This window comes from Caretta caretta, chromosome 2 (genome assembly GCF_965140235.1).
Source record: "Caretta caretta isolate rCarCar2 chromosome 2, rCarCar1.hap1, whole genome shotgun sequence".
NCBI classification, from domain to species: domain Eukaryota; kingdom Metazoa; phylum Chordata; order Testudines; family Cheloniidae; genus Caretta; species Caretta caretta.
In genome coordinates this window covers 189,166,991-189,184,411 of record NC_134207.1, presented here as the reverse complement: position 1 = coordinate 189,184,411, position 17,421 = coordinate 189,166,991, and the positions used below count along the sequence as shown (strand labels likewise).

The following is a 17,421-nucleotide window of genomic DNA, read 5'->3' as shown; positions in this document are numbered from 1 at the left end:
TAGGCAGCCAGCTTAAAACAAACAAAAGGAAGTATTTCTTCACACAACGCACAGTCAACCTGTGGAAGTCATTGCTGGGGATGTTTTGAAGGCCAAGACTATAACAAGGTTAAAAAAAGAACTAGATAAATTCATGGAGGATAGGTCCATCAATGGCTATTAGCCAGGGTTCACAGGGATGGTGGCCCTAGCCTCTGTTTGCCAGAGACTGGGAATGAGCGACATGGAACGGATCACTTGATGATTACCTGTTCTGTTCATTCCCTCTGGGGCACCTGGCACTGGTCACTGTCGGAAGACAGGATACTGGGCTAGGTAGACCTTTGGTCTGACCCAGTATGGCCTTTTTTCATTCTTATGTAACAGTCACTGTCAAATGACAGGATACTGGGCTAGACGGAGCATTGGTTTGAACCAGTATAGCCATTCTTATGACATATAGAACATATATTTTTAAGCATATATACATAACTCTTCAAATATTTTCTGTACATACATCAGTCAGTGATTATGATGACTTGGCTTTCTTTAGAGACCTTACATTACATTCTTTGTCAGACTTGTATGTAGATACCAGACCCAGGAGATCCCTCTAACCCTTATGTACTCCTGTCTGGTTGAAAGAGATCCCTGGGTCACAGACACATTTGAACCAAAATTATTCACCAGTGGTTAAAAGCAATTGAAAATGACATGTGAGTCGTGCACAGTACTTTCTTTGTCATTGTTTATTTGTGGACCAAATTTCTCCAAGCATGTCAGTCACTTGTCTGTTACAAGTGTGGAGTTTTAAAAGGCATAAACATATCTTAATTATTTTTAAATCACTTTTTCACAGATATGAAATATAATATTAGTTAAAGGAAAGTATGTTTTCTGGGAGAGTGGTGTATAAATACAGGGAAAGCTGTTGCACACAGCTCAGCGGTGAGCGCATGAAAGTTATAGTTGCAGTTATAAGCAGCAAGACTGCAGAAGGTTGATATAGCTCTTACTGTATTACATCTTACTTTGATAGTCTGCCACTGGGTCCTCTGTTGTCGGGATAATCAGTGAAGTATGGTATGGGTATGTGGGAATGAAACAGGTAGAGAATGAGTGAAAGAGAGCGAACTGAGGGGAAAGACCCAGAGAGGACATATAAATAAAAAGTCATAGAAGGCAGAAATCAAAATGTGTGTAAATCCATAAAAAGTGACATGTCTCAAAACACTTGTATCTTCATTCACGGACCTGATGGCATTTGTGACTTTGGCTTTAATTAGCCCTTTTATTACTACTAAATTAATTTTAAAACTTGCTTTAAATAGGTAATTTAATTTCAGATTTCCATATTTTGATTTACAAAGGACAAACAAAAATTATGGGACCTAAATTATGCATGTGGTGGGGAGTCGGGGCTCCCCCCCCATTCCCTCTCTTTTTTGATATGACAAATATCCTTGGGGGAGCTATTCACAATAAGCTTTTAGTATTAAAACAGTTACTTAGGTCACTAATTTCTAATGATTCTTTTTTTTAGTATAAAATAGAAAAACTTTGTTTCAGTGGGTAGTTAAGTGATCTGTGTGAGCGTTGTCATTCCCCCTACCCCCCCCCCCCCCGTGTATTCGAGGATTTGCATGAAGGGACTGCAGTTACTTTCTGGGGGGTTAGGCTGCTTTGTGTAGCCATCTGTCTTTTTAGATTTGGGGGAGCTATAGCTACCATTAACAACAACCCTCTTCTGCTACCTAGGGATGTAAAATGTTAACCCGGGGTTAACAGTTAAGGTGGGTTAACCGGTAAGACTAATGCTTACTGGTTAACTGGTTAACATTTTACGTCGCTAGTTCTCAGGCCATCTCCAATGCCCATTGAGGTCCATGGGAATCCTTTAAAATAAATAATTCGCTGTTCTGTGTGTGGGTGTTTCTCACAGCAGGAACATACGCATGCACAGCAGAGGGTGTTGGTTGCCATGTGCATGAGAGTTCCTGCTGTTCACATGCTTGTATGAGGGAGCTGCACCCAACTAACTGCTCCTTCTGGCCCTGAGTTTCTGGCTGTGCCCCTGGGAAGGAAGCAGGGTGATCCCTACTAACCTTTTGGCCCTGTCTCTGCCATCTAGCCCCCTGGAAGCATCTGAGGGTGGAGGGTCTTTGCTGCTTCCCAACTCCCTGCCTTGCCCTAGTCTCAGCTCCTGGAAGTTACTCCAGCTCCAGTTCTCACCCTGTCCCACCATTGGCTCCTGCAGGTGATGTCATAGCTCCAGCCCCTTGCTGCCTCCCATCCCTACTCCTCAGGACTCCTGTGTGGGCTACAGTCTCTGTCCCCCCTTGGCCTGGCTGCTCCACGTCATCCCTCTGGAGGGGACTCCTGCCCCCTCTTCTCTCAACCCAATGTCTCCTGGCTTCCCCCGAGTGCTGCAGAGAGTAGGTGGTAGATACCTACTTCCCAGCTAGTCATCTTCTCTATCTCCAAGATCTTGTGGAGCAGCCTGGGGAAAGGGTACCCGTTCCTCCTGTGGTATGCCCTCTGGCTCATAAATGGATCCAAGGGATAACAAAGAGGACGACTTGCTCCCTCGCTATGTCTCCTGGTATTCCCTAGCTCTGTGAATGGGTGTAGGGAAAGAAAGAGGCTTCCCTTACTCTCCTTGTGCTCTCCTGCACCCACATGGGAGTTCATTAATGAAGGTACTGCTGGGCATGCCTTGTTCCCTACCTCTTTCTGATAGTGCTCTTTTGCCCCCTGCAGAGGTTTGGGGAGTAAAAAATAGTCTTCCTTGGGGCCATAGCCAGAGGTCCAGGGAAGAGGAGAGCCTCTCTAGCCCTGGACTTATACACAGGACAGTCTCTACTGCTGTGTCACTCTTGCAGAGATGGGAAGAATGTGCATGTGAGCTACTGGCAGAATAGTGCATGAGACAGGACATGAAACTGACAAACAATAAGACGGCAAGACTGATTATACCCAAAGGTGCACGTGCACACCTAATAAACTGACAGAAAACAATAGTTTTTCTATCTTAGTCACCATAGATGGTGTGTTATCAAAAGGACAATTTTAAAGCAACTAATTCTGTTTTTAAGTTAGGGTGCCCTTTTAAATATGCATGCTTTAAAATCACAATAATTTTAAGCTTCTTCCTGCAATACAAAGCTTCTTGTGTTAGTGATGACTACTGAATCTGGGAGCAAATATTGACCTGAGTAACTTTTTGTCTGCTTGAAGAGAAAAAAAATCTTACGTCCCAGTCCTGCAAAGCCTGCTGGTCCTGAGCCTGCACAGTCTGACGTTCAAGATCTTAATTGTTTATCTGCATCTTGGGAATTCTGTTTCTTGCCTTTGGGGACTGCTTCCTTCCAGGATCTGTAATAAATACGCGACTGTTTCAAAATAAGGATGTTAATATTTATTAACTTTTTTTTTGTTTTATTTTTATTGTCAGTGCATTCTTGTAATTAGTTTCTTTAAGAGTTTGAGTTTTTTCTTTAAGGTCAAACAGTTTAACTTTATAATAAGAAAAATATAATAAGCAGAACCCTCCATTTCTCTGTTTAAATCCTGTGAGGGTTGTTTTGAATCCACATATTCCTGGTTTTCATATTTGGTTTTCATATTTTTTTGTGCATTTTTTAGTACCAGGGGGACTGGCTTTCTTCACTGCTTTATCAGATGATAGAAGAGTAAAAAGCCTTTTATGATGTTAGTTGGAGATTTAAAATGCCAGTGAAGCAGCAGTGACTAGTAAGCTAAGAGATACTAACATTACAATGAATTAATCATCTTTGATTGTTTGACTCCTAAGCACAATATGCATTTGCAGGACTTTTATTTTTTAGAATTTGTAATTAGAATTGTTACATACACTTGAGTGCTTCTGCCCACTTTTGCTGAGTGCTTAAAATCTAATTTTTTAATTGTGGTGATGGTGTCTCAGTGAAAGGCACTGGTAAATTAATCCAGTGCCTGATTGACTTCATTGCCAGGTATTTTTCTGAAAAATTAATTTGAATTTTCCATTTTTTTTCAACAAAGCTCCTGTCAGAGTAAATTTTAATAAATTGTAACAAATTACTGAAATTGTACCTAAGGTTATTCTGAGAAGTTTATCCATTGCAGTATCCTATGATTTTATTTTTTATTCTACTACACTGAAACTCTCACAGAGCCCAGCGGTCAAACCTAGACTAGATTTAAATCAATTTCATTTCATTTGCTTAAATATAATATATAATGTTCAATCTCTGTATATTAGTGGAACCATTAATTATAACGTTACTTTGTTGTGATTTGACATCTACTTTTTGTACGACTGCAATTTGGGACCATAGGTTGATTGACAATTTTGAACAGAAGTAGCCAAATTAACGTACGTACGTACGTACGTACGTGTATGTGTGTGTGTGTCTCCAGGTGCCCAATATTTTCTTTGTACTCTTGCTGTATTTTCTGAAAACCACAAACTATAAAGATATTCTTTATTGCAGTGTTTGCAAGAGGTGTATTCGGAAAATGGATCATCACTGTCCATGGGTTAATAACTGTGTAGGAGAGAATAACCAGAAGTACTTTGTACTGTTTACAGTAAGTTGTTTATTGAGTAAATTTTTCTGTCCAAGCAGAGACAATGAAATTCCAAGCATGACTGTTAAATGGCTGTGAAGATAGGTTTTTGTTTGTTTGTTTGTTTTTATCTTAGTATAACCAAACTGGGAAATATGTTACAAATTAGCAAAATTTAAATAATTAGGGAGAAAATATTATAAAAGAGCAGGAATAAGTCATCACAAAATGTACTTTGCTATTTATTTTGTCAATTTGTGTAGTATTGGTTAGTATAATTCATAGTGTAGCAGTAAATATACCTCACAAAATCCTCCACAGTAATAATAATGAAGTCTCAATCAGCTCTTTGGGGGAGGGGCTGACTTTTTGTTCTGTATTGATATTTTATTTATGCAGCACTTTGCACAATAGAGTTCAGGTCCATGAGTAGGGCTTTGAGATGCTACAGTAATACAAATAATAATAATATTGTGCCTCATTATTGCATCTGCTGTTACCTCTTTGCTGCGAGGGTGGAGAGAAACCTCATTTTTTTGGCAAGGATTACAAGGGTTCTACTTGTAAGTAGCCAATGTTGGCACTCAAAAATCAGGCAGAAATGCTTCTGATTTTCTGACGGACTGTGTCCTGTATCTACTGTATATAGAGAAAAAGCATGGGAGTGCAAACTTAATTACCATATTTTCCATGTAAACAGTGAAATCTGGGCTTTATTGAAGTCAACGACAAAAATCCCAGGATTTCACCCAAAAAATTCATGTCAAGAGAATATTACAGCTGCACAATTGACTTTTAGTGTTGTTCCATTTTATCAGTAATCTTTTATGGTAAGTCTCTGGGTGGAAGATGGTCTGTTATGATATTAGGAAATAGGTGCAAGTCTTCAGTCAGGCTTGAAGTAAGAATTGAAAATAAATGTATGAACCCTTTAATTTGCTTTTCACTTTATGGTGTATTCTGATATTGCCAGAGGCACAGCTAGTTAGCTTTCTTTTTGAGGCACAATACCTAGTTTAGTTGAGAAAACATGAAAATATTTATGCCGGGTACTTTTCCACTGGACTAGTCTCTTCTCCTCCATCTGATTAAGCCTGTAGTATCTTAAAAGGGAAATGTAAATGAATCTCTCCTTTCAATAACCAGATTGGAATACCATTCCTAGCTGGTTCATCCCAAATGTGGGATGTTGGATTTCAGTTTCAGTTAAATTTGACAAGTCTGTATTTCAAAGTGGACCATATTAAACACCTAATCTGTCTGAGGAAAAGATTAAACAAGTTTTTCTATTAAGCTCTTTTTAAGGGCTCAAGAGGTGGAAGGATGGTAGCACATAAAAGTGTCAAAAGAAAAATATTTTTCCACTGTCTTTCACTTGCACCTCATTTGGAAGATATTATGTTCCCTAATTCGTTGGTATTTGTCTCATTCTGTACCACTACAATGAAAACCTTCCTACGTACATGTGTGTATGTTGTAAGTGGTGGGGGTAGCAATGCCCGTAGTTAACAATTTAAAATTTTCCATGCTAAGTGTCTGCCTCATGTTGATATTTATTTATTTAATTTTTAAATTTCCGTGAAAATGGTTCAGCTATTTTTCAGAATGAGATCAAGGAAAAACACATTGTGCCAATAGTAAAAATAAAATCAAAAACCCAGCAAACAAAAACTTACAACTGTTACATTGAAAAGCCCTAGCACTTCCATGCTTTGGAACAGCGACTTGAAATTTGGCAGTGTTGTCCTGGTATCAGGGATGTGCCTTTTGCTGTCCCCCCTGAAAATCAGGCCAAATTTGGCCAAGTTATGAGCCTCTAAAAATCTCATTTTACATATTATCAGTAGAGACTACAAATAGTATATGATAGGCAACATGGCCTTGTGGATAGATAGCTGAACTGGAATTCAGGAACTCTGGGTTCTGTTCCCAGCTCTGCTGTTGTCCTGCTGGGTAACCTTGGGCAAGTCTCTAAATCTTTCTGTCTCAGTTTCCCTATCTGTGATATAGGAATGATGATACTGACCTCCTTTGTAAAGCAGTAAAGATCTACTGATGAAAAGTGCTATATAAGGGCGAGGTGTTGTTATCATATAACAAGATTGTATCAGAATGCATATGCACAAGGGGGCCAAATTAAGATTGTCTACCTTAGTTTTGGCATTTCCTAATTTTTGAGTGCTCGACTTTGCAGCCTTAACATTTTTAATGTAGTTTATTTGGACATATGTGTATAAGCAGCTTTTACAGCTATTCTTAAAAATATTTTAAATACCTTGTTGTTTCAGATGTATATAGCACTAATTTCCATGCATGCCCTAATCATGGTGGGATTTCACTTCCTGTATTGCTTTGAAGAAGACTGGACAAGTGAGTATTGACACAGTATTCCTTTCAAATACCAAATTAACCTGTAGAGACAGCATTGTGATATAGTTTAGGGGAAAGGCAGCTTTTTTTACTGCTTGTTGCCAGAGAATGCTGTTAATGTTATGAGCTACTTTTTATTTTTGTGACCATTCCTGGAGTTTTAAAATTCCACCTATCCTGTTAGGAATTTTCTGTCCTGAAGGGTTAAGTCCTATTTAAACACACACCATACATAACCTGGAGAACAGATAGAATATTAAGGCTCTATCTCAGTACATAGGAAAAGATTAGTGTATACATGAATGTATCACTGATAATTCCTGCATGGTAAAGTGAGATGGGGAGAATGCATGGGCTCTTTTACAATCACATAATAGAAACCAGCCCTGCAAAACTGTTGAGAAAACTGATCAGCTCAGACGCAAAAATGCACTCTCACATGTTCAGACAACTCTCCCTGCCCTCCAAAACCTAAAAACACCTCATGCTGGAAAAGTCAATGAGTAGAATTTTACAAAGCTGCTTTAAACCATCAGGTTTAATCCACAGTAGTTAGGTAGATTGATTTATTTTTAAAAAGAGCCAGGGCTTGATCAATCCACTTGCCAATACCAAGTAGAAAAGTTTATCTTAGAGGTGGGTGGGTGTATGTGCATGTATTTGCATGCAGGAGGATGAGTTTCAATTTTTGCAGGATTTAAGTTTTCACTTTGAAATAATTACAATTTTAGTCATTAGAACTGTGAAGAAAACCTTACAAATGGGAACTAATGTATTGCAAGCTTGCAGCTCATAACTTTGCCAGGCAGGCACAGAGTTAAACTGATAAAATCTGCAGCTGCCCACAGTGGGCAGAAGGAGGCTGTGGGAGTGGTAAAATAAAGGAGGGTTCCTTTCCCTCTCCAAAATAATCAGGCTCTAGAGAGCTAATGAAAAGCGAGCTGCTTCTCTTTTTCAGGTATGGAATTGCTGAGCAGGATTCAGGGGCAGGACCCTGGCAGAAAGCAGCTGGGGGGTGCATCTGAGTTTCTGTAGTTACTGCTGACCCTGGACCCTATTGATGGGGTCCTCATCTTTTCTGTATTGGCCTCTGGGTATTAGGTGTCTGGTAAAATTTAGAATCCTTGGTCACGGCAATATCTGCAGTTGGTGTACTTGTGGGAAAAGAACTGTTTTTAAGCAGTTCTCAGTATTTGATTTCACAGAATTGAGAATATATTAGAATTAATTCATAAGCTAGTAATTAAATATTGTTTGTATCATTTTTCTTTTTTCTTATTTCCCCCTCACTTTCCTAGACTCACAGAAATGCAGGGCTGGAAGAGACCTTAGGAGGTCATCAGGTCCAGTCTCCTGCACTGAGGCAGGACCAAATAAATCTAGACCAGGGATTCTCAAACTGGGGGTCGGGACCACTGAGGGGGTCATGAGGTTATTACATGGGGGGTCACGAGCTGTTCGCCTCCAACCCAAACCCTGCTTTGCATCCAGCATTTATAATGGGGTTAAATATATAAAAAAGTGTTTTTAATTTATAAGGGGGGTCACACTCGGAGGCTTACTATGTGAAAGGGGTCACCAGTACAAAAGTTGAGAATTACTGATCTAGACCATCCCTGACAGGTGTTTGTCCAACCTGTTCTTAAAACCCTCCAGTGATGGGGATTCCACATCCTTCCTTGGAAGCATATACCAGAGCTTAATTACACTTATAATTAGAAGGTTTTTCCTAATATCTAATCTAAATCTCCTTTGCTGAAAAGTAAGCCCTTTTCTTCTTGTTCTACCTTCAGTGGACATGGAGAACAATTGTTCTCCTTCTTTATAATGGCCCTAGCATATTTGAAGACTATCTGGTCCCCTCTTTGTCTTCTTTTCTCAAGACTAAACATGCCCAGTTTTTTAAAATCTTTCCTCATAGATCAGGTTTTCTAAATCTTTTATCAATTTTGTTGCTTTTCTCTGGATTCTCTCCAGTTTATCCATATCTTTCCTATAGTGTAATGCCCAGAACTGGACACACTAATCCAGTCCTGCAATGTGCTTGTAACCCCTCCCAGTTTATCTTCCTCAAATGTTATAAGCCTACATTCCTCCATTATCAAAATATTGAATAATACCAGATCCAGGACTGACCCCTGCGGGACCCCACTAAATATGTCCTCCCAGTTTGATATCAGACCATTGATAACTATTCTTTGAGTACGGTGTCTCAACCTGTTGTGCACCCACCTCTATAGTAATTTAATGTAGACTGCATTTCCCTAGTTTGCCTATGAGAATGTCATGTGGGACTATATCAAAGACTTACTAAAATCAGGATATCATGTCTACAACTTCCCTTCATCCATTAGGCTAGAAACCCTGTCAAAGAAGGAAATTAGGTTAGTCTGGCATGACTTGTTCTTGACAAATCCATACTGGCTATTCCTTATAACCCTGTTATCCTCCGGGTGTTCACAAATCGAATGTTTAATAATTTGTTCCAATATCTGTCCAGGTATCGAAGTTAGGATGACTGGTCTATAATTCCCCCCTGGTCCTCATTGTTCCCCTTTTAAAGATAGGTGCTATGTTTTGCCCTTCTCCAGGTCTCTGGGATCTCACCCAACCTCCATGAGTTCTCAAAGATAATTGCTAATAGTTCCAAGATTGCTTCAGCTAGTTCCTTAAGTATGCTAGGATGAATTTCACCAGGGCCTGCTGACTTGAGTACAACTAACTTATCTAAATCTTCTTTTAACCCTTTCTTTCCCTACTTGGCTTGCATTCCTTCCTCTTGTTGCTCATCATTGCCCTATTTAGTGAAGACTGAAGCAAAATAGGCATTAAACACCTCTGCCTTCTTGGTGTCATCAGTTATTAGCTCTCCTTCCCTGCTAAATAGGGGACCTACACTTTCCTTCATTTTTTCTCTTGCTCCTAATGTATTTAAAGAACCTCTTTTTCTTTGCCTTTTATGTCCCTAACTAGGTGTAACTCATTTTGTGCCTTTAGACTTTCTGATTTTGTCCCTACATTCTTATGCTGTTCTTTTGTACTTCTTCTTAGCAATTAGTCCATGTTTCCACTTTTTGTAGGATTCCTTTTTGATTTCAAGGTCATTAAAGAGCTCCTGATGGAACTATATTGGCTTCTTACTATTCTTCCTGTCTTTCCTTTGCATCAGGATAGTTTGCAGTTGCACCTTTAATAATGTCTCCTTGAGAAACTGTCAGCTCTTCTGAACTACTTTTTCCCCTTAGATTTTTTTCCCCCATGGGACCTTATATACCACTTCTCTGAGTTTGTTAAAGTCTGCTTTTTTGAAGTCCATTCTCCTCATTTTGCTCCTCTCACTCACTCCTTCCTTTCCTTAGAATCATAAAGGCTATCATTTCATGATCACTTTTACCCAAATTGCCTTCCACATTCAGATTAGTTACCAGTTTCTTCCTGTCAGAATCAATCTAAAATGGTTGTTCCCTCCCTCCCCTGGTTACTTCCTCCACTTTCTGAAACTTTGTCTCCAGTACACTCCAAGAATTATAGGAAATGTTGTGTTTTGCTGTATTACTTTCCCAACAGGTGTCTGGGTAGTTAAAGTCCCCCATTACTACAAGGTCTTGTGTTTTGGATATTTCTGTTGTTTGTTCAGGAAATGCCTCATCGATCTTGTCTTCCCGATTTGGAGGTCTATAGTAGACCCCTACCGTGACATCACTCCTACTTTTTTATCCCTTTTATCTTTACCTAGAGACTTTCTGCCTCTCACCTCCTTGTGGACCTCAGAACAGGTGTATATATTCTTGATACATAATGCAATACCTCCTCCCTGTTTCTCTTGTCGGTTCTTCCTGAATAAGCTATATCCCTCTATACCAATATTCCAGTCATAAGACTTTCACAGCTATTCTTTTAAACCCTGCTTAACCTTGCAGGGACATTTCAGTATAGATAAACCTTATGGGAAAAAGGGGATGGGTTTGAGAGAACCAAGAATATATAGTCTTTCTCGGTCTTCAAAAGTCAGTTATGAAAGGAACATGCTATGCTTTTTATAATGGACAATTGGTGCTACTGAAGTAATCTTCTCTGGTTTCCTCTGTGTCCTGAGCATCAACTTGAGGTGCCCCTTCCTAATGGATTTAATCATAGAGAAAATTAGTAAAAACTCTACGGATAGAATGTGCAAGTGGTGGGGTCCAGGTGAGAGCACTCGAGGGGGGCTTAGCTGGAAAAGAAAATTGCATGCCATACATATCACAGCACAAGTTTCTTTTTCTTCAAATTAACAGTACTAATTATCTCGGTATCTCACTTCCTTGGGAATCACATACCCTTTCTGTAGGCCTCTGATTATGGAAGTCATGTCAGTTTCTTATTTTGATAGGAGAATTTTGTTTGACTAACTGTTGAGAACTTGAGATAACCTGATATGTAATATCAGTGGCAGAATTTACTGCTTAGTAACACGTGTTTGTAGTTTTACATGTGGGTTCTGTTCCCTAGTCCCATATTTTTGAGTATTCATTGTTTTGTCATGCTTTCACAGAATGCAGCTCCTTCTCTCCACCAACTACAGTGATCCTTCTTATCCTCTTGTGTTTTGAGGCTCTCTTGTTTCTTATCTTCACATCTGTAATGTTTGGGACCCAGGTACACTCCATCTGCACTGACGAAACGGTGAGTTCTCCATGGTCGTGCGCTCACAGTTGTAAGATCTATGAAATGTCATGTGGTTCTCTTTCACTGCTCTAGCATGCGTTGGATCTTCTGAGGCTGATATAAAATAAACTAAGCCTGCACAGTGGCTGAGTTCACTCTAGATGGCTAGCATAAGAAGTTGAGTAGTGTGAGGATATTGCAACTACAGCAACAGTGAGTGATATTTTTATCTTAACCAGCGTAAGGCAACAATGTGGAGGTTACACAGAGACAGTGGAGTCCCTTATTCAGCACTGCATCCTGCCCTCCTCTTCTTCAAAGGTGAAGTCCCTGACTTATAATAGTACTTTTACCCTTGAGAATGGTATCAGACTTCACCAGTCATGCTCAGAGTGTCTGTCATAGCTTAACAGAAGTCCAAGATCTTCCTTAGGTAACCTAATTGGGTAGGTTGGGGGAAGTGATAACCTTAAAGGGGCCACAACTGAGTGTCTTAGTGCACAACTGAGTGTCTTAGGGTTTCCCAACTTTTTCCCCCTGAGGCCCACCTGGGCAGCTGCAATGGGCACTGCGGCCCTCTGTCAACACGTGTCTGACAGAGAGAGGGGCACTGCGGGGTCCCTCGCCTCAGCAGGGACCAGGGTCAGCAAGAGGGTGAAGGGGCCACAGCCAGCCCCTGCTGACACCCTCCACTTCAGCAGCCTACTGAGTGCCTTGAGCTTGTCACCTGGCAGCCCTGTCACCCACCCAACACCCTGGCGTGCCTCACAGGCACCCCTTGCCCAGAAACAAGGGAAGGGCTTGGGGGCCGCCAATCTCAGGCATAGGCAAGAACTCAGGCTGGGCCCAGCCATTATCTGACTGTCCCGATCACGGCATTGTCCAGGTGGGAACAGAGCAGCACTGCCAAGCCCCAGTCCCGGGGGCGGAGGAGAGGGTGAAGGCCTGATTCTCCAAGGGGCCCAACAGTGACGGAACCCACCGATTACTTCTCAGAGCCGGCCTCTTCTCTGCACCCTCTGCCCATTGCCTGGTGGCTCCTCTTCACCTTCTGCCATCCACCGGCAGCACTGGGCTCTTCCGGCCCTGGGCAGGTGCCATCACTGGCCACCACTCCATCAACGTATACAGTTTGCGGGGCAATGCCCTCCCAAACTCCACCCATGGCAGACCGCCCGGGACTGTCAGTGGCCCGCAGCTGACAGTATGGGAATCCCTGTGTTTAGTGGGCAAGTCTATGGAGAGTTTAAACAAAGTTAGAATCCGGCATTCAGAACCATGTGAGAGCAGTCTGCTTCTCTCAGCTCTTCATTCCCTAGCTAGCTTCATGATACTTGCATTCAGGTCGACTTTGTTCCAGGGAAAGTTGCAGATATTTTCTGCTGAGTAGGGTCCCAGGAGAGTATATTGCTGAACAACTGGCTCCTACCAAGACAAAATTTATCAGCTTACATAAATTAATGGTGGTGTCTCTAAAGTCATTACTGAATGGGTGCCTAAAGCTAGGCACTTTAAATAAGTGCCCTGATTTTCACACACGCTGGGCATCTTTAGAAATAGTCACTTATATTGTTTATGTACATATGGATATAGGTTCCTGAATATAGGGTCCTGAGGTTTTTAAAGGCAGGGGGAGGGCTTTTATTCTTTTACAACTTCCTTCTATGTCACCTGTGTTACACATCATTTGTTAGCACCAAGGTTGCGTCTATCTGGCATGTGATTCTTATGTTGAGGAACACTTTGAAAAGAAATGCTATTAAATGTGGTCTTTTTTACTTCTTCTTTCACCTTGCATTTTGTTGGGCTGGAGTAGGTTTCCTCCAATGCAGACTTGAGCTCTGAGAATCTCCCATCCTCACCCCACCCTCTCATATATACCCCACAGTGGTGATTCTCCTCTGCTAGAAGAGGGCTAGATCAGTTTCTGACAGAGCCTGAAATTTTGCTCCTTGTGTTACCTATGGAGATGGCATCACCAGTGAGCAGGGCAAAGTGCTTATTCCCTCTTTGGAGCTGCCCATACTCCTGCTTGCACATAACTTCCAGGACTGGGAGTTGAAGACTCACACTTGTTCTACAGTGCACTGAGCTGCAGTGCAGGGGATCCATTTATTAACAATAGACAGGAAGAAGAGGATTTTGCAAAAAGGCTCTAAATTAAAGACTGAAATGGTCTGCCCATTACAGATAGCTGGAATCAAGGATTATAATTCTCTACTCAAACCAAACAATGCATTTATAGCAACAAGAGCTGTATGCTTAAGACCTAATTTATTTTATGGATTGCAAATATTATAAGGATTTTTTTACGTGATTGATTAAGGACTGTTTCAACTGATTGCTTGAAAGCTTATTTTTGCTCTCCCTCTAATCTTTACTAAACCAATATCAATTTTTTTCTCTTCATTCAGTATACTTATTTAACTTTCTCCCTGCTGTCTGCCCATGCATGTTTTGGCAGCAGTTTTAAGAGGCACTGGGTACATTCAGCCCTGCTGAACAGAGGACATTTCCTGAACTTGCATGGTGAATCTGGGAGCATTATAGGGATTCTCTTGGGTTTTTTTTGTCTGCAAATATATAAATGGGTTCATATAAAACTTTCCCTTATCCAACATAGGCATATGGAATGCTTTCATCCAATGAAAGTACATGTTGTAATTCTGTTTTAAAATTGACATATGTAACAATTGTAGGGTATTTTTTAAGAGGTTTGAGCATATTTTTAAATGTGATCAAAAATGGCAATTTTGTTTTCCAAGGAATATTTCCTATCCTTTTTTAAAGGAAAGGCTCTCTATAGGTAAATTTTGTATTTTCTTACTCCATCCATGCAATAAGGGGTAATTGAGAGATCCTTTTCCTGAAAGCAGAACCACAGCAATTAAGTGCTTGACTGAAAGTGTGATATTTCTGTTTTCAGGGAATAGAACAATTGAAAAAGGAAGAGAGAAGATGGGCTAAAAAAACAAAATGGATGAACATGAAAGCAGTATTTGGCCATCCGTTCTCTATAGCATGGCTTAGCCCATTCGCTACTCCAGACCAAGGAAAGGCAGACCCCTACCAGTATGTGGTCTGAAGAATTCTTGACCAGAATTTCCACTAAAATAAAACCACATTTCAGCACTACTGTTATATAATTTTTATATGAATGTTTAGAACAAAATGGAAAACAGAAACTCTTTTTATGTCTGTTAAAGGCTGTTCATTGCAGAGAAAAAAAAAGAAAAAAAGCCCTGTGTTCGGCAATTTTAGATAATACTATGTCTCTGGTGGCTGAAGCATCTTCTTTTCCCTGTGTTTTTTTAAACTTGTTAACTTTACTTGCCTTTGTTTCTATCTGCTTTCTGGTATGGCATAACTAATGTGAAGGAGACCCTCTTTCTCTGTTGTTCCTGTCTCTGCTAACTCAGTAGACTGTCCTGCTGTCTCTAGACTGCGAGGATATCTGTGTAAGTGCCAACGGTGCCACATTCCTACACAGATCTCTTCAGACCTGCTAATGGTGTGTACAGCTCTGACTGGGCAGTGAGTTTCTTTCGTAAGAGAGGACTTCAGCTGGGAAATAGATACTTGGCTTATTGAACACTGAAAGGTGGAAGACGAGGGTGGGATGCTATGCGAGAGCCAATGAATACTGTGGTCACATGCAGTTAAAGTATTTAAAACAAATGTTGCCAATACCACCTTTTTTGTTTCCAGAGACAAAATTGATTCCGTCTTTCTGGCATTATTTTGTCTGCTCCCTCCCTTGTAAGCAGGTAATGTTGCCCCTCTAGGGAAAATATGGCCGCTTTGGTGGAAGACTTTCTCAATTAAATGCCTTACACTTAGAGGAAAAAAGAAATTTCATTTTAAAACTCTTAAGATCATCTTGTTTCTATATGTCTGTCTTTGATAAACAAGCTGTTGAAGTGATGCCTACTCAACAGTGTTAACATGTAGAACATGACAATTTGCCATAAAAGCTTAGCACTGATGGTTTGTGTAGGTCTACCTGAGAATTAATTTTCTGTTCTTAGGACTACCCATCTTTACAACTTTGAAAATCTCTTCTTATGTTCATACGTATAAATATTTTAAATTGGGAAATGTCAGTGTTAAGGAGTATGCATGCCTACTGTCATGACTGTGTGAATAGTAACCTCTGTGCTGTAAACGGTTGACAGAGGGACAGAGGGCATTCCATCAAAAACAAATTCAGGTAAAACCAAATCTTATGTGACTGAAACTAATGTTTTTGTATCTGGACAGGAATTTTATTATATTCTGGATCATTTTGAAAAGGGGCAGTTAGCATAGTGCCAGTGGGACCCATCAATCAATCATAAAGGAAAAGTGTAAATAAGTTGTATCCATAGATTCTGGTGTAACCTTTCCTTTTTTTAAAAACACTTTTATTTTGTAAAATGACCTATTAGGCTGAATCGAAGCCATGGGGGCGGAGGGAGGGAAGTACAGGGAGGAAAAGGCTAATGGATCTGTCTCACTTTGAAAGTAATGTGAATGCTGCATCTTTTCAATTCTGTCAATGCTTCCATATGGAAAACAAATGCAATAAAACTTTTCCAAAAACTGTTTCTGCTCCTTTCCTACTCTAAATGTTTGCACAATTTAAATGTCTTTAAATTTTCATCTGCAGCCAAGCTGGGAGAAGCATGAAGGTGAAATAACTTTGGTGCTCCAGTTTTTAAGATTAAAAAGTAGTTAATCAGTAATGCACTGTTAGCTATTTAACCACCTAAAGGTTAACTACATTTACTACATCCAGACCCCATATTTTTCTCCTGCTTGCTGAGGAGTAAATCCACAGTAGTGTGTTCATATATCTCAATCTGTTGCTCTAGGAATGCACACAGAGGCTTCTATGACCTCATTGTATGCTTCAACAGGAGACATTGGTGGAAGAAAGATGCCTTTAGCATGCACACAGTTCTTAAGGGACAGTTACAGGACCAGAAAGACTTTTTTTATTTTTCTTTATTATCAGTCTCTACTGGGAAAGCCATTCTCGTGTGTGTGTTTGAAAACCCCAGAATATGTTTACCTCTTTAATTCTAATTTGTGGTATGATAGAGGATTTAATGAGTGATGCTGTCTGGTTAAAAATCATGGGCCTCAGCTGATATAAATTGGCTTAGCCAGTGAGAGCATGGAGCTATACTGATTTACACCTGCCTACACTCTGGTCCTGTAACATTTTAAAAACACAATCCAGTATGTTAATCCAGATTATTAAAACTGAAAATTAAAAAACGTGTATTTTTGCTATATTAGTTTACCCTTTAACATTTCTCTGACTGGCAAATTCCACTGTTTCTAGTTCAGGTTTCAGAGTAACAGCCGTGTTAGTCTATATTCGCAAAAAGAAAAGGAGTACTTGTGGCACCTTAGTTTCCACAGTATGCATCCGATGAAGTGAGCTGTAGCTCACGAAAGCTCATGCTCAAATAAATTGGTTAGTCTCTAAGGTGCCACAAGTACTCCTTTTCTTTTTGTTTCTAGTTCGTTTGTGGTCTGCCTTTCTCATGCATTATAGCAATTATATTTACATACCACAGGGTAGTTTACATGAGTAACTAAAATGCCAGAACATTTTATTGGTTTTACATTTGGTAAACTTTTTTTCCTCTCAAATCCAAATGTTATCAGACAATGGTTATTTGGAGGATAACTGCTGTGATTACATATAGTAATTTAAATATTACATTGTATATTTTTTCTAATATAGTACACTTTTCTTTTAAGTGAAATTTCAAAACAGCTTTTAGAAATACCTGTGGTTTTCTCTATTTCCAGAACTGTGTATATCTGACAGTGACCAATGGTCTGTCATTTTACTGATAC

The 17,421-nt window shown here is 40.0% G+C and overlaps 1 protein-coding gene across 2 annotated transcripts in view; it reads left to right on the top strand.

Annotated features, from left to right (window-relative positions):
- Positions 1-17,421, top strand: part of ZDHHC3 (zDHHC palmitoyltransferase 3) — a 35,120-nt gene that overhangs the window by 13,362 nt on the left and 4,337 nt on the right. Inside the window, exons 4-7 of one of the 2 annotated variants that reach the window (XM_048838857.1) lie at positions 4,476-4,572; positions 6,840-6,921; positions 11,456-11,586; positions 14,495-16,152. In XM_048838857.1, coding sequence (XP_048694814.1) covers positions 4,476-4,572; positions 6,840-6,921; positions 11,456-11,586; positions 14,495-14,653 — 469 coding nt within the window. In that variant the 3' untranslated portion in view covers positions 14,654-16,152. Of the gene's footprint in view, positions 1-4,475; positions 4,573-6,839; positions 6,922-11,455; positions 11,587-14,494; positions 16,153-17,421 lie in introns of those variants that run through there. The other variant, XM_048838856.2, reaches the window with a different exon arrangement.